This window comes from Bactrocera neohumeralis, chromosome 4 (genome assembly GCF_024586455.1).
Source record: "Bactrocera neohumeralis isolate Rockhampton chromosome 4, APGP_CSIRO_Bneo_wtdbg2-racon-allhic-juicebox.fasta_v2, whole genome shotgun sequence".
NCBI lineage: Eukaryota > Metazoa > Arthropoda > Insecta > Diptera > Tephritidae > Bactrocera > Bactrocera neohumeralis.
In genome coordinates, this window is record NC_065921.1 from 11,679,176 (window position 1) to 11,701,829 (window position 22,654).

The 22,654-nt window shown below is 37.1% G+C and overlaps 2 protein-coding genes across 2 annotated transcripts in view; one reads left to right on the forward strand and one right to left on the reverse strand.

Moving 5' to 3' along the window:
- Positions 1–4,260: 4,260 nt before the first annotated feature.
- Positions 4,261–7,659, forward strand: LOC126755457 (putative inorganic phosphate cotransporter). The gene is made up of 4 exons (XM_050468037.1): positions 4,261–4,639; positions 4,714–4,850; positions 5,537–6,640; positions 6,708–7,659. Exons 1-4 carry the CDS (start codon positions 4,579–4,581, stop codon positions 6,936–6,938), a joined length of 1,533 nt encoding a protein of 510 aa, XP_050323994.1. The 5' UTR covers positions 4,261–4,578; the 3' UTR covers positions 6,939–7,659.
- A 2,862-nt stretch (positions 7,660–10,521) lies between these two features.
- LOC126756081 (proteoglycan 4) overlaps positions 10,522–22,654 on the reverse strand; it is a 40,872-nt gene continuing 28,739 nt past the window's right edge. Inside the window, exons 3-6 of the mRNA XM_050468906.1 lie at positions 12,776–16,446; positions 12,543–12,713; positions 12,207–12,478; positions 10,522–12,056 (exon numbers count right to left, since the gene is read on the reverse strand). Of these exons, the coding sequence (XP_050324863.1) occupies positions 11,138–12,056; positions 12,207–12,478; positions 12,543–12,713; positions 12,776–16,438 (5,025 nt within the window). The 5' untranslated portion in view covers positions 16,439–16,446 and the 3' untranslated portion in view covers positions 10,522–11,137. The remainder of the gene's footprint in view (positions 12,057–12,206; positions 12,479–12,542; positions 12,714–12,775; positions 16,447–22,654) is intronic.

Here is a 22,654-nt window from a genome sequence, read left to right on the forward strand (position 1 = left end):
AGTGCCAGTTGGTTACAACACCGAAGTGACGTCTTTACTGTCTCCGCGTTGCGTAATCATAAAATATGCGACATCAATGCACTTAAATCACTTGTATATTAATATTTGATCGTCGCTGGGTTTATCTTATCAAATCGCTGCATACAATCATTGTTGTCAGCTCGATTCGCTCGACCATATGTCACGTGTTTTTTACAGTTATGCGGATTACACTTATTGAATGGTGCATTGTTGTTATCGAACTAGATTATCTACTTCAGCGTTTCTTGAGCACTTTGTTTTGACCAAGTTGTTTTATATTCTGTTATTTCTCAATCGGCCAATGTATTTTAGTTGAGTTTTGTAAATTTCGTCTTAGCTTAAGCGCGCACTTATCCTTAAGTTGTTATACTATAAAATGATGTTAGTAGTGTAGTTGTTATTTTTTTAGTATGCAATAATTTAATTTTTACGAATTGAGACATAAGAAATATTACATATATATTTAATTTTAAAAAGTGAAAGAATTTGTAAACTATTATATATATATATACAAGAAAAAAATAATTATAAAACTAGAAAATCTGGAATTGAACTCCAAAAATAAACTCAAAATCAATACAATTGGTAAAAAAAAACGCTTTATCATTATTTTAGGGGTAATTTTTCAAGAACTTTTTCTGGGAACACTTTTAAATTTATTGATCCAAAATTTTGTAGACATATTAATGGTCTCTTTAAACTGTATTTTAAGATTTAGTATTAGTAAAAATATTTATTTGGAAAGGAACTACAGCTTATCCTCTCAAAAAAGACGTTCTGCGGTGACCACTATATCTCTGAACTACATAGATCCTCTAAAATTAAAAAAAAAACTCAGCCAATTTCGTTAGTTTAGTTAAATCTAGTAATTAATCGAAGGCATAAACAAAATAAAATTTTTTGGCAAAATGGCGGCTTCTAAAAAAGATCGATTTTTGACCAAAAGTTCAGCCTTAAATTGTTATTATATTACTAAAAAATATATTTAAGAAGCACGTGTTGAAATTTAAGTCTAATCGGCTTAGTCGTTTTCAAGTAAAGCTGTCCACCGACTTTGAAAACACCATTTTGAGTAAAACGCTCAGAATGTTAGGAAACTTTTAAAATGATACTGGTGCCCGGGGTGGCTGGTAGTTTGCGAATGTGGCTGTGTTGGCAACTAGTAAATATAATCAGAAAGTGTAAAACATCACTACATGCTACATTTATTTAAATATTATATACATATATATATTTATGTATAGGAGGGCTAGTTAAACCATTTAAAAACAAGATCGACGGGAAAGAATCCACTAGAAAAGTTCAAAAAATTGATGTTTTATATAACATATTTATGGATATTTTAATACGATTTCCTAAGATATATTCATATTTTAGTTAAACGGATAATATTTTAGATATTGTTTTCGATTTTTTAAGTCACTCCGGCAAAACATTGTCAAGTTTCAAAAGAAGAAAATATTCCTCTTCGCCAAATATTTTTCTCGGAGGTTTTGCTGGACATCGGCTTTGTGATCCACCAAATCCCATATGCTTTCAGCGTACTTAGTCTTACCAATGTGGGACAATTGCACAAGAGATGCTTGTTCGCTGGTGCTCTAGACATTTCCTACAGCCTTCTCGATCTGTTTCCCAATGTTGATCACGTTTTCGGATGTTAGTCGCACACCATTCTTGGTAATCTCACCCCCTAAAGTTAAAAGTTATACGTTATATCAATTATAAATGACACTTCGCGAAGAAAAGGACTTTGAGTTGCAAAAACGAAGCTATATCCTTTCTGTTTGCATGAAGTTAGTAACATGAAGAAGAAAACATCGCAAGCTCTGTAGAGTATTTGTATAGTGTGTAACTAATCAGCGTGACGAGATGAGTTGATTTGGCCATGTCAGTGTGTACGGATTCGGAGTACAATAGTGTACAAATAAAGATTAGGATCTTTTTATACCCGCCTAGTTAAAGATATGTACTATCTTTATATAAAACGCATAACTTTATTTGAAATCAGAACAAAGCTGGAAGAAAGGTTTTAATTCGCTTTAACGACGGCTGGCATATAAAACTTAGAAAAAGTTAAATTTAAAAATATAAATATTTTTGATATTTATATATACATATCTATCTTTATAAAACAAATATTTGCGGTGTGAATTTTTGTTAATAAATTTGTCATCAGTCGGCTCTACATAAAAAAGCACCTGCGAACTATAGTTTTAGAGTCACTGAAGTTTGAAAATTCAGACCTTGTTTGACTGTAAACTACAGTTTACTATGGCTGTCAAACTGTGAGAAAAAATAAGTATGTACATAATAGAAATTGTATATTTTTTAGATATTTTATATATAAAATATTTTTAATCAACTTAGAGTTAATATATTTAAAGAACATCAGCCTGCTTCTCTACGCAAGACAGTTTTGGAAGTTATGTATTATTTAAGGTTTTTTAAATGGAGTTTTATTTGTCGGAAACTTACCTTTTAAGTGGCAGCAACGAAAAACATACCTGAAACTTGCGAATAACGGATGAAAAAGGATACCGAAACATAAGCAGACCACAAAGCTTGTGGCGACCATTTTGGTTGCAATATTTTCACAATTTCACTCACACCTTTTCTAATTTTATAGGCTTACACATCACATAACTACTTTCTTTACTAGGCTACTTAAGCTTTTATATTATTTGGGCCTTTTGCCTTTTTTGATACCGAGGTAACCAAATTTGCATGCGCCTCTCGCTCACACAAATACAATCCCGCTGCTTCTTTTCTTTTATACATATTACACAAAAGCATTTGACTTCTCTTTGACTTCTCTAAAGATACACTTCCTTCATTATATAAATTTTGAAATTCGCTTAAATACCACTTTAACTATAACACACTTTCATCAAGAATTGGAAATAAATTGAAATTTAACAACACAATCGCTCACACACGACAATATCCGAATTGACACTTATCAATTTCCGCCATTCGGCTGTGCTGCCACAGTGTTCAATCTTTGCTCGTAAGTAGCGACAGTAATGCCAATCGGATCACACGTGATCATTATAAGTTGGACATTTTTTTTTCGAAATTTAAAATATTTTCTAAAAATAACTAATACAAACTTTCGTATTTTATTATAAAATACTATATAAAGCGTTTTATAGTTAATTTAAATACACGTTATAGAAAATTTCAAATGTCTGAAAAAATTCCAATTTTTAGTGTTTTTCTTCGTTCTAATTCTAAGTTAAGGTTTTAACTAAAACACGTATTTTTCACTTTAGACGATCCTGTAAGGAGTTATGCTGCCAAATTGGCGAATCCTTTTTCGGAGAGGTCACAGAAAATGGCGTCGCGATGGTCTAGTTTAAAATATTTCTTTCGAAAAATTACAGAATTTCTTTATTAATAGTATATGTTTGTAACAGTAAAAAACTCTAATAAAATATTCCATGATTTATATGAGAAAAAAATTATTGAAGAAAGTCTTTTACTCAAGGAAACCTACTTATGTAACCTCTTAATTCAATCAGCTCTATCCGTTTATCTCTAAAAGCGTTTTTCCCAAATTTTCATTTTTGGAATTTGCTTGAGTATTTACTCTGAAACAAATGATCCGATCCCTATAATTTTTTTTTCTGTTGGGCTGACCGAAAATCGAATTCTGTAGTAATTTTCAACTTTTGTTAAAAAAATGACGTAATTTCGTTGATTTTTACTAGTCTTGATCGTTTTTAAGAAGAGACCAACTTTGGTTGAGAAATTTTCCTTTTCAGGTTTCACACACGGAGAAGACCGGAACCGCTGAAGCAATCGAGGACTTTGCTTGCTTTTATTCAAAAATTTATTTGCAGAAATTTGCTGTACATATTCACATGATATATATCCTTAATTAAACAAAAAGTGTATACGGTTTTTCTCTTGTTATTCAGCATTACTTTTAGGCTGTCATCATAGTAGTTCCTACTAATTCTATGAATAATTAATGGATTCATATTAATTTACGTTTATTTTTTATTTTTTAGAATCTCATAGATTAAAAAACTTTCGTATATTATACGTATATCCCAACTTTCGTATTCTAATCAACTCCGTTGCTGATACAAAGTACTTCATCGAAATATCGATTTATCGATAAATTTTAAATGGGTATTTCTATCTTTGACGCGTGTGGTAACGCCAGCACTTGTCAGCTGTTTACCAATTCGCTTTGTTTATTTGCACTATTCCTTCATTCCATTGATAGACAAAGATTTCAAATCGTTTATTTTTATATTGTTTTTGTGTGTTCTGTGTTGACGTATTTGGAAACGTATACAAAACTCATCATTTACAAAAGTGATGTAGAGCGTATAGTTGCGATTGGGTGGAAAAGTGCAAACTCTACAAATTCTTTGAAGTGTTATAGAATGGAGTATTGAGTTTCGCTAAGACAACAAAGTAACAAAAGAATTCCAAACGCCATACGCCATTAATAGCTGCCGAAAATAGTTAATATTGTAAAAATTTTTGTGTGGGCGTATGTATCGTGTACATAAATGCAAGTGTAAGTCGTAGGTAGGTAATAAAATGGTTTTATGGTGTGATTGTTTCAATGGTGGCTATCAGCAAATTGATACTGCACGACAAGGTAAGTGAAATATACACATGTTCGTTGTTAAAGATAGCATTAATTACAAACTGCTCATCAATTTTGTTGATTAGGTCCACGTTTTGGTATACGTCATCTACAATGTTTTCTCGCCTTTTGTGGCTTGGCAGTGGCTTATGCGCTGCGCGTAAATCTATCTGTAGCCATTGTGGCGATGACAGATCAAAATGCCACAAATCCAGCATTTGAGGTAAGTACCTGCCCGCATGTTTAAATTTTTGTTAATGAAATTAGCAGCATATGGTGATCTTAAGTGGGTGTGTTAATTGGCTTATTTATTGCAAATTCGAAAATAAAGTAGCACTTTGATAGCAGAATATTTTGTTTACGCTATTGCTCATCAAATGTATAAGCACTAAAAATTATCAGTAATATGTCAAGTATATATACATATGTACATACATATAAGTATAAATATGTATGGATGTTTATGTAGTAGGCACAGTCTTACATAGTAATAAGTAGTTTAATAAGATAACTTCGAATAATCGTTTCTCATAAAAACAGTATATTGTAATATTTTCATTTATTTGTTCAGCAGTGTACCATATACATAAATATTATTCATAAAAAAATTTGAATTTGTGGCTTTATACTGATAAAAAGCAGAATGTAAACACAGTTGCCTTCTCATACGTCATTTTTTGTCATTTTTTGTCATGCCCATGTTTGCACATATGCATTTAATAAAATAAGCAAAAATTTAGAAAAACCATTAAGACTTGAATGTTTGTACACATACATACATATATACGAATGTATGTATCACCTATCTATAATTTCTGTATAATGGAAAATATACATTTTTAAATTATATATGCTTAAGCCGTAAACTACCTAGTAAAAAATCCTTATCACTTTTCTCAACTCTTGCAGGAGTACAAATGGGATGAGGGCATTAAGTCCTATCTGCTCAGCAGCTTTTTCTGGGGTTATGTCGTGACACAAGTGCCCGGTGGCTACATGGCGCACCACTATGGTGCCAAGTATACATTCTTTTTTGGAGTGCTTATCTGCTCTTCGCTGGCCATTTTGACACCGTTGAGCGCCAAAATCGGAGACTGGCCTTTAGTGTTGGCGCTGCGTGCGGCACAAGGTCTATCGCAAGGCATGATTTTTCCATCTACACATACATTTCTATCCAAATGGGCACCAGCCGAGGAGCGTGCACGTCTGGTCAGCTACTGCTATTCGGGCGCACAATTCGGTACGGTTGTAATGCTGTCGGTTAGCGGTTATATAGCATCCTCATGGCTTGGTTGGCCCAGTATATTTTACCTCTCCGGTGTTGTCGGCATTTTGTGGTCATTCGTTTGGTTATTCCTAAGCGCCAGCACACCTGCGGAGCATCCATCGATTAGTGTAGCCGAGTTGCGTTATATTGAATCGTCCGGACAAACACGTCGGCCTTCCGATGCTGGTCGTCAAAGCAGTGGCACACAAACACAACCACACAAATTACCATGGGCTCAAATATTCACTTCACCACCATTCCTAACGTTGATTTTTGTGCATTTAGCGAATAATTGGGGCTTCTGGACACTGCTCACCGAAATACCAACATACTTGAAGAATATTCTCGGTATGGATATACGTAGTAGTGGTCCGCTCTCCGCGTTACCCTACTTTGCTATGTGTCTGCTGTCCTATGCTTTCATCTTTTTGGGCGATTTTCTTAATGCGCGCTATACAACGCGTCTATGGGTATCACGCAAATTCTTCAACACCATCGGTCAATGGGTGCCGATGGTGGCACTGATCGGTTTGGGTTATATAAATGCCGGCGGTAGTGTTAAATTGGCTATAACATTGTTGACCATAGCAGTGGGTGCAAATGCGGCCACTTATCTGGGCTTTCAAGTCAATCACATTGATATCGCGCCAAATTTCGCCGGCACATTGATGGGTATTACCAATTGTGTGGCGAATGTGATAAGCATAATAGCACCGCTCACAGTTGGACTGATTGTGACAGATGAGGTCAGTGTCTTTTTTAATTCGATTTCATTGTGCATGTAATTCTTGATATGTTTACTTTGTTTTGCAGGAAAATCCCGCACAATGGCGTATTGTGTTCTATGTGAGTGCATTCTTCTATTTCGTCGGCAATCTGTTCTTCCTTGTCTTTGGTCGTACGAGTCCACAAAAATGGAACTTCCCACAAGGTCAGCCAGCTGCTGCTGCAGGTCGAGGCGATAACAGTACATACAACGGCGATGACATACACGAAATAACCGATGATGAGACTGCGCCTTTGAATCGCAATGCTGCACCATGAGTCCATGGTGCCAATGACATGACATTTCATTTTATTTCTCATTTTCGACTACACAAACATGTGTTTAGCTAAACATTTTAAATCTTTGTGATATAAAATATTTTCATTATTTCCTTATGTCTCTCAACGTGGAAGTAAATGCTTTCATGGCAAAGTAAAGGCATGACGTGCATGTCACGAAAGTTAAGCATAAAGAATTTACAAAACTTAGGTGCATACAAATATATGTATAGTATATGTATATACATAAATATACACACAAATAATATAATTTATATTTTAAAAAAGATCTACATGCATTTGTAAAATTAATTTGGAGCTCGAAATGCAATTATAAGTAATAAGTATTATATATTTATGTTTTGTGAACGAAAGAATCGTTTACTGCGAAAACATTCGTGAAATAACGGCTGATCATTAAATTTGTGCATGCAAATTATATTTACCATGACATTGCCAGACTTCTGTTAAATTATTTTCTTTAAATATTAAACCAATCGATTAAATTAAAATTTTTTCATTCGTAAGTCAGCAATTTTTCGCAGTTATTGAAATATGTTTTTTAAATAAATTCGAGCAAATTTATTATAATCTAAATAAATACCTTGTGCTACTGTACGCAATTTAGCGTGCATAAGTGAACTTATAAATTATTACCTTCTGTATGTCAATGTAATAAAGTGTCTTTAATAATTAATAAAATGCGCAAATAAATATGAAATATTGCAAAACTATTTAAATTTCATTGAAATGTGCGGTTAGAAACTTACAGAAATGTTTAAGCTTTTCATACTTCTGATTAAGTTTTTTAAATAATAAATAATTAAATAATATAAAAAAAGTACAAAAATTAATTTCGGTTGCGCAGGACCTGTAATACCATTCACAAAAAAAAGGTTCCATACAAGAACTTGAAATTTTATCACCACTATATGCTATAGTGGTCCGATCTAAACAATATAATCAGAGGTTGTAGCGTTGTTTTAGACAAAAATTAATGCCGAATTTCGGGAACATATCTTCTCAAATAACAAAGTTTTCATACAAAACTTGATTTTGATTAACTCACCGATCCAAACGGGGTTAGATCGCCGAAAAAACAGCCTTGATCGGACAAAATTCGGGTCAATTCCGGTGCGTAGATCCGGCTGTCGTGAGAAATTACTTGATAAGTGCCACTTGCCACTTGATTTTGATCCTTGATGGCGGTTCTGACAAATGAGATATTTCAAAAACTAGGGAATATTTTAATATACTTTATAGGGTCCCCGACGTTTCCTTTTGAGAGTAACAAACTTTGTAGATGCCCAGTTCAAGGTAGACTAATTGTGGTGAATAGATAGTGATATTACTTGGGTAGATATACGTATGCACATCGGATCTTCCTTATCTGTGATTTATTTCAATGTATCAAACGTAGTTCCCTACACTTATAACAAATCACCTAAAACACTAACATCCCCGAGGAAAGCATTCAAGCATTCAAGCCTTCTCATTCTGTTTTGTGGGAATAACTGGTTTCCTGAATCTGGATATCAATTAAGTTCCAGCTAAAAAACTAACAAACATTTATTCTAACCTTCTTCTGGTGTTGTTACTTGCAGAGTTAACCCGGATATTATATATCAGCCCGATAGCTGTTGGGGTAAGGTGTTCAGGAAGTTATGCAGCAATGAAAGATTTATAGTCCCAACCGAAAAACTTCGCAAGTTAGCCATCTGTTATGGCATTAAATTTTTTTCCAGTTCTTGACCTTATTAAATTCATAGCGCTATAATGAAACGCTGCGACCCCGAAAACTCTCCAAGTGGATATATAAGATTACCTTAACAATATAGAGTCTAAACGGCCATTATCTCTATTGTAAGTCGAGTCCAGCTTTTTGCCGCATAATTTATGCAAGAGATAAAAGACAGAGCCAATGAGATCTCGTTCAAATTCCAATGGTGCTTCTTGAAAACGAAACAAAGATCTTGAAACCTATATGCTCCGAATTTGCCTTTTTGTCGTAAAGTTGAGTTTATATCGTCAAGTAATTCTTGTTTTAGTAAGTCATGTACCTACTTGCCCTTAGCAAAGTTCATCTTATCGCAATCGTAGAAGTTCTTACAGAACATTGTCCAATAGGCATTTATGCGGTAAGGCTAAAAATCTCAACGGTCTCAAGTTGTCAAAGTGTGTATGGCTGCCAAAGTTGCCACAGACTCAGAGAGTCTGTGTTTGCCAAACTGAACTCTAGCGGCTCCTTATCTACCCATTGTGGGTGGGAAGAAACCGTTGGAGGAGAGGGGCGGCGAGATTCTTCACGGATGGGTTAAAGCTTGGGAGAAGGTTGGTGGAGGGGTTTACTGTCATGAGATCTCTATCAACTCCATTTTCAGATTTTATAACTATTGCAGTGTCTTCCAGGCCAAGGTTGTAGCCATTAAGGTAGCAGTAGATTTACTGCAGATTTCCTGGAATCGCAGGAAACTGTAAAGCTGATGAGCTTTCAAGAAAAGGCACCCTAGAACCGTACCCTCTTTTGTTTTACTACTCGCGGAAGCTCGGCCAGCGCTGGGACACCACCAGTACATGATCTGTCGCAAAAGCCTTTTGGCCCAAGATTGATCGCAAGAAATCTCGTGATCACTTTGCCCTTCTCCCTATTAGTGTCCACAAAGTAAGACTGGGAATCTTACCAGACGCCATCTGCAGAAGCCGTATGAAAGAAGGCGAGGTGGAAACAACTCGACACTCCTCCTTGACTGTCCCGTGTTTGGGAAGCTAAGACAAGAACTTAGGAACGCATACATTCAGACATCCCACCCAGCTGGTGGGAATGGAAATTAAAAGCTTGTGCAAGTTTGTATTAGATACTAAGCGTTTTGCTAATTGATAAGTTCGAACTCAGGAGTTCTTCTTTTCTATGGTCTCACACAGCACTACATACATATAGTAGATCTTTGATTAGCCATCTAACATACCAAGTAGTCAAAGTTGTATGGATGATGTGGAAACATCCAGGCAATTTATCTTCCATTGTCCAGCATTTGCAAGACTGAGCTTAAAACATCCCGGCAGTCTTACTTGCAGTGAACTAGAAGACGTAGCAGTAGCAGCAGTCTTAACGAATTTGTGAAAGGCTCAAAATGCTTTGTCGGTTATTAAGGGTCTTATGATCTATTATAATGGAGTTTTACATAGAACAACGACCGGTGTTCTCAGCTGTCCAATGAGATCTTTTGACCTCATAACCCAACCTAATCTAAGTCATGAAGAAAAGTCGGTAGTTTTGCCACTTGAAATGTGAGAGACAAACACTTTGGAAACACGTGAGAGCGAAACTAATTGAGTGGGAGAATTTCGTCGTTGTAGAAGTTTTTGGAAATACTTTAATTATCCAGGATTTTTGAACTTCAAAGGGCGATCATATTTTTTTTAATGATGATTTAAAAACTTATGGTTTTAGTTTTATCATTGTTAAGTTTATTGGTCTTTTATTAAATATATTACAGACTTAAGGCTACTTAATTCGCAATCATATAAGACTTACTAAAAATAATACAATACAATAAAAATATAATATATTTTTTTACTCGTTCCTGTGGCTACAAAAATTCATTAGAAATACAGTTAATAATTCGTTTCGTTTAATTACATTAATTATATAAAGTATTTGATTACTGTTGCATAAAAAATATATATGTATATTTATTATTAATTAAGCTTATATTAAGATAATGGAAGGATAAATGTAACAAAAACTCACTGGACGCGTCGCAGGTTTCGGAACTTTTATACTCCCTTATAAATTAAACTAGATTTTCGTAAATTTATATTAAAAGCTAAGTAATTACAATAAAGTCATAGAGACAGCGCGCACTAGAAAAGAGGAAAATTCCAGAAACATCTACAAACTATCATACAAACATAGCTAAACTCATCAACTCGGCGGTGATAAGCCATTATATAGTCATATTAATATACAATTATTAAGCCGGTTATTGTTATGCTCTAAGTAAAGATTGTGTATATTGATTTTTCTGTATTGTTTCTTTCTTCATATTATCACAATCTTCTCTCTGAATACGATTTCGCATTAACTAGTACTTTCATGAATACATATAAATACCAGCTGATACGAGAAAGAGAGGGTAAATAGAACTCTCTTACTTCGCTGCGGCATATTGCCGCGCTTGCGCTGAGCGCTTCCCGGCTTAATTCAATTTATGATTCGCTGGCAAATCCTCGGAGCGTATACAACGTCCACGATAGCAAATCTCCGTTTCGGATGTCACTTTCATCGACGTGGACGTGGCGTAGATGACTTTGTCCATCAAGTTCTTTTTAGCTTGGTCGTCCGCTGGCGTTTTCACAGCCGTCGCTGATAATGTGGGCTCTGTAGCTTCCTCCGTTACGGCATTCATCGCCTGCGTTGTCGTATCGGCTTTGGTGCGTTTAATATTCATGTATTCCTGTCTGCGCTTGCCGACTGCCGCCAACGCCGCGGTTACCGCATGATCTTCCGATTCGTCGATGGCGAATAGATCGTGCAGTTGTCTCTTGACTTCGGAGAATATGCTTGGTTGCGATTCCAGATCATCGACTGCTTCATCCATGCGTCGTGTAGCACTCTCTTCGGTTGCATTTTCGTCTTCATTTCCTGTTGGCGCGATTGTACTTCTATCCAAATCATCATCCATAGCGAGTGTTGTTGCGAACGACGTGACTTCTAAGGGTTCCGATGTTGTCGGCTCGTTGGTGTTCATTGTACTCAATGGACTGTTTGTTGTTGTTGTTAATGTAGAGGATTCCGGTGTGAGTGGCGTGGTCGTCTTAAGTTCTTTCACTATTTCGTCTGTGGATTTTTCCTTGCCGTAGAGTGAATTGTACAGTTGCGAACCAAGACCTTGTGACTCGGCCGTTTCGAAGCTTTCAGTGTTTTGTGTTGAGGGAAGTCTGAGTTTCTTGAATTTGTTGCGTCTGTTGACGCGGTTGAATATTGTGGTTTTCTGTGACTCAAAGAAGGTTCCATCTGTAGTGCGCTGCGTGGACTCCTCTGCCGATTCGAGTGGTTTCTCTTCAGGCGCCTTGCCCATGACTTCTTCAAGAAGTTCAGCAAAGGATTTCTCGGGCCTGAGAAAAAATTTTGATAATATTGAGTAAAATGCACATTTGGTTAAAATCAATACTAACGGTACATCATACCCGCTTAGTTTTTATCTTATGTGTAATTTCAATATTCCTTAATTTCACCAATCTTTAATTAATTTTTCAGATACTTACTTTAGATTAGGCCCTTTAAGTGTTGGCTTTGTCTCACCAAAGCCTGCGGATACGTTTACTTCAAAGTTATCCGCCTTTTTGCTATCTTCAGGTCCTATGGTCACGATTTCCGGCTCTTCTTCGAACTTATGTTCTTTCTCCTTATTCTGTTCCTTGGGGTTAGTAGGTTTGAAGTGGTGATTGCCGCCGAATTTCAATGCTGGAGACCATTGTGATTCCTGACCATCCAGTTGGAAGTTCGGTCTTTGACGACGTCTTTGTGGTGGTGAGGCCTGTTTGGGAGAATAAAAAGTTGTGAGGTTTTTGAGCTGTAAAAGAAATTGCTTAAAGGCTCACCTCGTTCTCATACAGATCATGATTGAAACGGTTTATTTTGCGGAAATTATTCTTGGGCTCTTCGACTTCAGCTTCCTCCTCTGGAATCGACGTGGTTGATGATAAAATTTGTGGACGACGCGTGCGTGCGCGCACTCTAATCACCTTACGTGGTGGTATGCGTGGACGCAGCTATTAAAGAATGTATTAAAAAATATATTCTACAAATTTTGATTGAGGGTTTTGCCACTTACCGAAGTTTTCGTTTCGGTTTCCGGTGTTGTTGTGGTTGGCGGTTCGGTAGTTGTAGTGCGCAAACGTGGATAATTTCGGCGTATAAATGGCGAACGTCTTGTGGTAACTAACGGCTCTTCAGTGGTTGTTGTTGGTGCTGCGGTAGTGGTAGTGGTGCTTGTTGTACTCGGCAATGTGGTAAAGACCGGATTGATCTCATTACGTATGATCGGTTCGGTAGGACTTAAATCCTCTTGGTTGGGGAAATAACCTGGTCCGAAATTATCCTTAGTGTACTGACTGTACTGTTGAGCGATTTGCATTGGCTCTAACATGCCGGCTGGGAAGGTCTGCTCATTCGTTTCTACCGTATTGCTCGGCGTAACCGTGTACACTTGTTGAGTTTCAGACGTCGGTGCTTCGGAACCGTAGTTTGTCGCATAAGAACTCGGTATTGCCGTCGGACTAGATGGTTTGCGTGATGACAATGGCTTTATGACTGGATAATTCTGATTCAATACATCGCGTTGGTAGTCCAAATCTTCATCTTTGCCGGATTCGCCATACTTCTTACGGTGTTTTGTACGTAAGCTTTGGCGTTCTTCTTGTGTGGGTTGGTAGCGTATACGATTGGGATTGCGTATAAGTGGATTACGTGCTGCAGACGATGGGCGACGTGTTGTCGGTGTGATTTCGCCCTCGTTATCTGGTGAAGTGGTTGTGCTGGCTGTTGCGCGTGAACCAAATGGACGACGTACGCGTTGCGCGGGACGTCTTGTAGATGTTTCCGTTTCAGAGTAGGATACAGAAGAGGTTACTTTAGAAACGAGAGGCTTACGCACACGATTGAGTGGACGTCTCGTTGGACGTGTGGGCTGTTCTGGTTCTGGCTCTGGCTGATTGGGTGTAGTTGTAGCAAGTTCACCTATAGCATTTTGTTTGTCCTTCTCTTGCAAATTATTTACAAGTCCTGGTAGATTTGGTGTGAGCGGTGGCAATTCTGAGGGTACATGATAAGGATTGGGGTCATATTCAACGGTGCTATCGGGAATCTCGTTTTGATTATATAAAGGACGTTGACTAGATGCTTGCTGGCGATGCGGTTTCAATTCAAGTTGGACATCTTTTTCGCGCTGCAGTTCTAGCACATCCGGCCGTTGTGGCGAGACCACATTGTATGCATCTTCCGGTCCCGAGATCGCTGATTGCGACGGTGAGTAGAACGTAATACGTTGTTTGGTTGTCGATGTAGTCTTATGAGTTGTGGATGGTACATTGGCATCTCGTTCATAGTCTAAATCAACAGGCGTATATTGTACCTGCTCGAAAGGTGGATTCGTGGGATTTACTAATTGTGGGCGATTACGGAAAGCATCTTGTTGGCGGAAATACTGTTTCATACGATACTCCTCCTCCGGTGTGGTGCTTGTGGGTGGACGTGTGGTGAAACGTGGTAACTGCTCCTCAACTGGTTCTTTTGGTATGGTACCAAAAGAGTAGAGAGGACCGTTGGCGTTCTGATAATCAACCTGTCCATTGGGATTGTATGTGAAGAAGGTATGTGCGGGTGCAGCAGTCGTTGAAGTTGTGCTGGTTGTGGTGGTAGTGGTGCTTGTGGAAGTGGAAGTGCTAGGCGCTGGACGGTTGGGTTGAACTTTGTAGATATCATCATTGATTATCTGGTTAGGTGCTGGCTGGAATTGAGCATATGGATTGTTAATGGTTTGTGTGAAAGCAGGTTGTTCAATTGGTTGCTGCTGTTGTTGTTGAACTGTGTGCTGTGGACGTTTCTTCTTTGGGCGATCAAGTTTCGTGACCTTCGGTGAGTTGACCTCGCGTATGGCATCCTGATTGTAGAAGTAGTTGAATTTGTTGCCGCGTGTAGGCGCTAATGTGGAACGTTGAGTCGTAATCTCAAATTGATCGCGTGGTTTCTGCACAGGCTCATTCAACGCTGGATAGTAGTCCTTGGTTGCCGATGGCTGCTTTACACGTTGTGGACGCACGCGCTGTGTGGGCTGCGGTGGCTGATATTGATTAATATCGTTTTGACTATAAACTGCGCTTGGCTTAGCTGGCTGACTCACAATTTCTTGTGTGGCGCTGTTGCTTTTGGCGAGGTTTATGACGATTGAGCCGACATGTGGCTCAGGCAAAAGGATCTTATTGAAACCGCTTGGTGTGCGGTAACTAAGCGGCGCTACAAAGAAAGGTATCTCACGTAGCTCACGAGTTTGTGCGAGTTGCGACAAATAGGGTAGCTCAAACTTCGCATAACCTTCCGGAGTTGACATACCAGCTGGACCGACGAATATATCTGGTATCTTCTTGGTGGGCGCATCAACAACAGCGATTGTGTTGGAGTGACGTAGTGCTGAAACAACATCCGCTTGTGTGGGACGTGCTGAGTTACGCACCAGGAACATAGCAAGCGGTGGCTGATGAGCCTTCGGTTTCGGACGTGGTGTAGTTAATTGCTGTTGAGGATTAACATAATTCTGGAAAATAGTTGTTGGCTTGAGAGTGGTGGTCTTGGGGCGGCTCGTGCTCGTGCTGGGTGTTGATGTAAAATAGTTCTGTTGATCCAGCGAACCAAGCGTGTCTTGCGTATAAAAATTATTGATTTGGAATGGATTAACCGTGGGCAAAGAAGGATTCACATTGTATTTGTTCACTTCGTAAGCTTGCGACTCCGGTTTTTGCTGATTATAGAGCGTGTCATATGGCACATACAGCAATTGTACATCTTGTGGATTGCCAGCATTGCTGTTGGGCGCCAAAGCGGGTGCGGTCGGTGCGCTTTGCTGGAAGGGCGCTGTTGGTAAGCTTTCCGGTTGTTGGTATGAAGGTATTTGTCCGTTGTAGCTGGATTGCGGTTTATTCAAATCGAAGAATTGCTCCACTGGTGGGTCGGCAGGGAATACTTGTGGTGTAACGCTTTGCAAAGATTGTTGCGTTGGATTCGGTTTAGACTCGCGGTAAATATTCTTAGCCGGGAAGCTGTCTTCGATGTAATTCTGTTGTGGTAACGGTTTCTGCAAAGGTTGCTGGATGGGTTTCTGTGGTATTGGGTGGAATTCTGGTGGGAACACCGGTTGCTGGTTGTATAGTGGTGAACTGAAGAGTGTAGCTTGTGCGCCGCCACCACCAAAGGTGTGTTGTATCTGATAGCCGGTCTGCAGTGAGCTTGGTCCGGTGGCACCTACATCACGATTACCACCATCTGGACGGAAAGGCATTTCAAATTTGAAGAAAGACTGTGAAGTCGGTTCGCCGCCTTGTAGTGCGGATGCTTTTAGCGGTGACGCGCCGAAAGGCGAACCGATTTGTGGACGCGTTTGTGGTTGATTTACGAAACGTTGAAATTGGTATGGGAAATCGAATGGCTGCTGTTGTGGCGCTGGTGGATTATGCGGCTTTGGCAAATCACCAAAGCGGCCATTTGGCGGAAAAGCCTGTGAGTAGGTGAGCACACGCGCATTCGCTGAGCGATCTTTGGCAGTCGAGCTGTCCACTGGTTGCGCTAGCGGCACCCAATCGAACGAGTCGGAGACGCCGGGTGAGGTCGGTTCCAATTGACGTGACCATTTTTCAGCTGCCTGCGCATGCGCGAACAAGCATACACAGAGGCAAGCGATCAAAGCGCTGGTTGGGGTGTTAAACGTTTGTTGTTGTCGGGTCATTGTTGGGCCTGCAAGCGAAACAGAACGAAAAGTATGTAATTAGATTTAATTGTGGATAATTTCTTATGCATAACTACAAGTTGTGTTGACACGCTCTGCACGTTCTCACGCCGTGTGCATGCAAAGAGTTTTATAATTTTATAATAAGCGTGTGTGTGCTTTGGCAAATACTGCCTGTTTGGTTCTTTAATTAAAAGCAATACAAATAATTGAATTAGTCCACACGCGTCTAAGCAATCTAAATTAGATATAGGAAGTCAAAATTGCTCGCTTTTTCATGCATATTAGCAATCAAGCGCGTAATATTCGAGTTTGTGCTTGATTTCCTAGCGTTTCCAAAGCTGCCGCCCACCAATTCGTCAAGGATCGCTTGCTGCGAAAATGAAACTGAAAAGCTTTTGCTTGAGATATTGTGTATGCAACGCATAACAACTAAATTATTTACTATTATTATTGTTGTTGTAGCCATAATCACTCATTGGCAAGTCGGTGATTTTATAAATTATATGCGTCCGCGCACACAATTGATCGGTTTTAAGCGCAACTGGCGGATCTGGGCTACAATTTCATATTTTCATGCAGAGCGGTACATTGTGGTAATGCCACCTCTTTACATACATTTGATTCAAGTGTAAATATGTTTATCATTTAATTTATATGCAGTCATTTGCAAGCGCGCTGAAGTTTATGATTTTTAACTTTTTTTTTGCACTTCAAATTGACAAAATCGAATTTCCTCATTGTTTTAATACCCGACCCGACACTAATTCTTCATTTCAGCTGCAGCATGCCGCTTTACCCTCAATACCCCGGTTTGCCTTTGATTTTTATGGTCTCTTGATGCATTGGCATTTAATGATCTTAAGTGTTTTGAATTTGAAAATTTTCAAACTCAATTTTTAATATCCGCATTCCGAGATAACTTTAAAATGAAAAGTTTGTGTTGTTGTTGCTACTACTCGCTACCGAAGTACCATTTAAAATGTAATTGCTTTGCTTATGGCACAATTTGCGGTAAAAGTGAGTTTGCGGCTTTCGGAAGTTCAGGTTCATTGCTGACGAGGTATGAAAGCGGGAATTCGAACAACTGTGGCCTGAGAGGTTATTTAAAACCTTACATATACTTGTGAGCTTATGTAATAACCTATGATTTTACTATGACTTGGAGTTATGACAGCTTTTTAATAAATGACAAAGGTGTCTTAAATTTCGATTACTGAATAAATATACCCTGTGATGTGTATGAGAAATATGTTCTGGAAAAAAATATTTTTTTTTTTAATTTCAACATCTATTTAAATAAGCCTTTTGTTTAATAGATTGCTTGATTTATTGATTGATTGAAGGGATTCCAAGAAGATCTGACGGTTTCGAGGCAATTTTTGCTTAGCGATGATGCCCATTTCTGATTCAATGGGTATGTAAACAAGCAAAATTGCCGCATTTGGGACGAATCGCAACTTGAAGAGATTCAAGAGCTGTCATTTTATTCAGAAAAACCAACGGTTTGGTGTGGTTTGTTGGCTGGTGGAATCATCGGTCCATATTTCTTAAAAGATGACGCCGATGAGAATGTAATTACCAATGGCAACCGTTATAGCTCCATGATAACCGACTATTTGATGACTGAAATTGCAGCTCGTGATCTCGGTGACATTTGGTTTCAACAAAACGGCGCCACTTCCCACACAACGCATCAATCAACGGATTTGTTGAGAGAATACTTCGGTGAGCAGATAATATCACGTTTTGGGACAGTTCATTGGCCACCAAGATCGAGTGATATCACACTGTTAGACTTTTTCCTGAGGATATATGTAAGGTCTAAAGTACATGAGGACAACCCGCTTCGATTCAGATCTTGGAGCAAACCGACACACTTGTCATTCACCAGGTACCAGTCGAAATGCTCGAACGAGTCATCGAAAATGACGATTCAACGGATGGACCATCTGAGGCGTATCTACGCCCAACATTTGAAAGAGATAATCCTCAAAACATAAATGTCATGGAATGTTCTTTCGAATGATAATAAGCACTCCCCTTTGAGGTTGAAGTTTCTGTGTTTTTTCTTTTTTAAAATATCGAACTTCGAAATGGATCCAGATTAATTGATATATAGCTATATATGTATATCTGTTAGTTAGTTGGATGAACCATTAATTTATTAGTCGATTGATTGATTGATAGTTAGATTCATAGATAGACAGATTGATATATACACTGATTGAATGATATAATGATTAATTGTTTGATTAATTAATTAAACGATTGCTTGACTAATTCTAGTCTAAATAATCGATTGAATCACTAATTGATTATGAAACTGATTAATTAATTTTGACTGACTGAATTTTTGAATGATTATTTGAAAATATTGATATATAGATATATTAGCTGATTGATATACTGATTGAATGATAGAATGCCTAATTATTTAATTAGTTGATTGAGCGATTGCTTGCTTAATTTATTCAGAGACTAAGTAATCGATTGAAACACTAAACGATTGTTAAAGTCATAATTTAATTTTGACTGACAGAATTATTGAATGATGATTTCAAATTCTTGGTATATAGATATATTGATTGTTTGATTGATATGAAGATTGATTGGTACATTGATTGATGGATTATTTGATTAATTGAATAAATCAGGATTCTCATTAATTGATTAGTCAACTGATTTATTACTGATTATAAGTTAGTTGGATTTACTTATAATATTTTCTTCGACATGCAGCAGCAATGACCTCGCCATTGAAAAAGTTTATTAAACCAACCGTTCTGATTATTTTCTCTGCGCGGTGAAAAGTGAATAAACTGTATACTAATTAATCACAGACTTCAGCTTATTTATATTAACCACAATTTTATAAACTTCAACTCGCAGATTTGCATATATTTGCGATAATTTTCCAACTTTAATTTAAATTTAATTAAAAAGAGCTGAAAGACTGCAGCAAAACGCGAACAATAGGCAAATGATTGAAAACGGAAAAGTGCAAAAAACTGTTGAAGTGTTGATGGATTTATGTGCAACCAAGGCTAATAACGTCAGTGCTATCAATACGCCTAGTGGCACATTGATGCTGGTTGTTGTTGTGTTGTTGTTAATAATGTTGTGGCAGATTGTTAGCGTGTCTAATATGCACATGATGATAACTGAATGGCGATTGCAATGGCAGTTAAGCATATACGGACAGACATATATATATATGTACATAGATATAAACACATATACATATATGTACATACATATATGCATATCGCATCTTTATAAGTCGGTGCTGCCTCTTGTTGCTTATGGATGCGCAGCCGAGAAAGGCAGCATGCAATACCCATCGGCGTATCTTAAGCACCGTGATGTCTGTGGTCATTGAATTGTAACGAGACAACAACTTGCAGTAAGTCGACAAAAAAATAAAGGCAACAAATAAAGTAACAAAAACAACTGCAATATTAAATTGCTGCAAAGCGCAGCTTGAAAATATATATGTACGCATGGGTGTATGTGTGTATCATGCGCTCGGTTAACTGCCCGCTTGGCTACTTGACTGGTCGGCTGGCTGCCCGGCTAGTTGGTCACTTTCATTTTCACTTTTCCACTGAATTACTCGTGTGCAATTTCATTTCATTTCTTGCCTGTCATGCATGTGAGCGCGTACAAAGAACAACAAAAACAATGAGAGCACTATCAGTAATAATTCAAAGCTTTGCAAGCACTGTAAGCGGATACGCTTAGGGGAACAAGAGACGTACTATGCACACATACATGCTCACATACACATATACATGCACACATACACGTATACAAGCATATATGTATTTGTATATTCACAAGCACACTGCTAGATTGTGAAGCATGCATTCAAGATATGGGCTAAATGAAAGCAAAAGTTGTTGAATTTCTTGAGGCAGATAATATCATTACAAATATTATTGCTTTTATTGTTGCTGTTTTTGGAAGCAAAATGCATTGTTCGAACGGCGAAAAGTGGAAAAACAGAAATTAGAGTAGAAGAGGTTTTCTAATATTTCAATTATTTCAACAAATTGTGAAGTTTCTGTGTATGAATATTAGGGTGGTGTTGTTATTAAAAACAAAAAAAAAAACAAGAAAAACTTTAACTTTGTGTGCACTGAAGCTATAATACCCTACACATGTGCATTTCTTAGAACGTAAAAGTGTATTACAAATTTTATCTTCATTTTGATCGATCGCTTTGTATGGCAGCTATATGTTATAGTCGGCCGATCTGAACAATAAGGCCGAAGATTGTAGCGTTGTTTTAGTTGTTGTTGTTTTCCAAAATTTCGTAAAGATACATATATTGTCAAATAAAAAAGTTTTCCTTACAAAGCTTAATTTTGACCGATCAGTTTGTATGGCAGATATGTGATATAGTAAACCGATCTGGGCAATATGTTTGGAAAGTATAGTAGTGTATTGGATAACAATCTGTGACAAATTTTGTGAAGTTACTTTGTCAGTTAAAAAAGTTTTCTATACAAGAATTTCATTTTGACCGATCAGTTTGTAGGGCAGCTATATCTAATATTGATCCGATATGAACAGTATATTTGGAGATTGTAGCGTTATCAGAAAGAATAATCTATGCCGAATTTTGTTAAGTTATCTTGTCAAATAAAAAAGTTTTCTGTACAAGGTCTGGCTTTTAAACGGTCAGTTTGTATGGCAGCTATAACCAATAATGATTCGATATAGACGGTTCCATTAAATAAGCAGCATCGTAGTAAGAAAAGGTTATGTGCAAAATTTCAGTTCGTTATCTTAAATATTGGTGGATTATCTGCACAATAAGTTCTAGTATAGGCCTTATTAGGATGCTAGTCGCAGAAAATATTAGGATGCTATTTTCTATCAGAAACACCAATCTTCCAAAAAAATTTGTTTCCCAAAACTAAAATTTTTTTTTATAAAATCTGAAACTTTTTTTCTAAATTTTTTTTCCAAAAAAAAATGTTTCACCCGAATGCCTTTAAAATCTTCAAATATGGTAATCATATGCAACGCTATAGATACTATCTCTAAATTTATTTTTTCATATCACCTTACTGACCAATAAATGCCAACTGGACAATAAGTCCTGGTACATGCCATACTAGGTTGCTAGTAGCAGAAAGAACAGCTGAATTTCTTATAAGAAATACCAAACTTCAAAAAAAATTATTTTTTTAATATCCAAAATTTTTTTTTCCTTAAATCTAATTTTTCTTGCTAAAATCTAAATTTTTTTTTTCATAAAATCTTAAATTTTTTACCCTGAAACTTAAAATTTTTTTCTTAAAATTTTTTTCCCAACAAAAAATGTCTCACCCTAATGCCTTTGCATACTTCAAGCATATTCATATGCGAGGCAATAGATATTATCTCCATTTACCGTTAGTGTCTTCATATCAACTTACTGACCAATAAATGCCATTAAAGCAGCAATTATTATGATTACTACGTTTCTTTATCCAAAGTGGAAAAGAAAGTGCGCTGAAAGTGCGGCGCAGCCCTTTTCGACGTTAATCTTTCATAAATTTGTTGCTTTTGTTGTGCATAAATATTTTACTCATGTCGCCAGTTGCTTTAGATATGAGCTTGTGCAGCGAGTTTAATTTCGATTACTTTTTTTATTTATGCAGTCAAGCAAAGAATACAAAAAAAAAACATAAAAAAACGGGGAAGAGGGGAGTGGAGCAGTTGCGAGGGCTTGTTAAGTACACAAAAGTATTTAGTTGCTATTATAAGTTTGATGAAAACCATAAACAAATAAGCAAAAAGTAGAGTGCATAGTCATAAGAGCATAAAAAAGCGAGCCACTCGATAATATTTAAGTAAAGTAAAAATATCAATAACAATAACATCAAACAATATACAGCTTACAAAGTAAAATTAACAAAAATAATAAAAAAACAAACCCAAAAAAAAAAAATTAAGACCTGTCTGCTTAATAGAGCATAATTTCGTAGTAGTAAATATTGAAAGCAACAACATTAAATACAATAAATGAAAATTTAAGAAATTCTCAATTTGCTTTTTTGGCTACTTGCCACATATATAATGACACCCATACCACATGCTAGTGTAATCATATGGGTGTGGCACACTTTACTCACCACAAAACATACAGACACATAAGCCTTTGTGCGGCAATAATGACCGTTTTTTCCAAAAATATTTTACAATTACATGCTTTAGACTCAT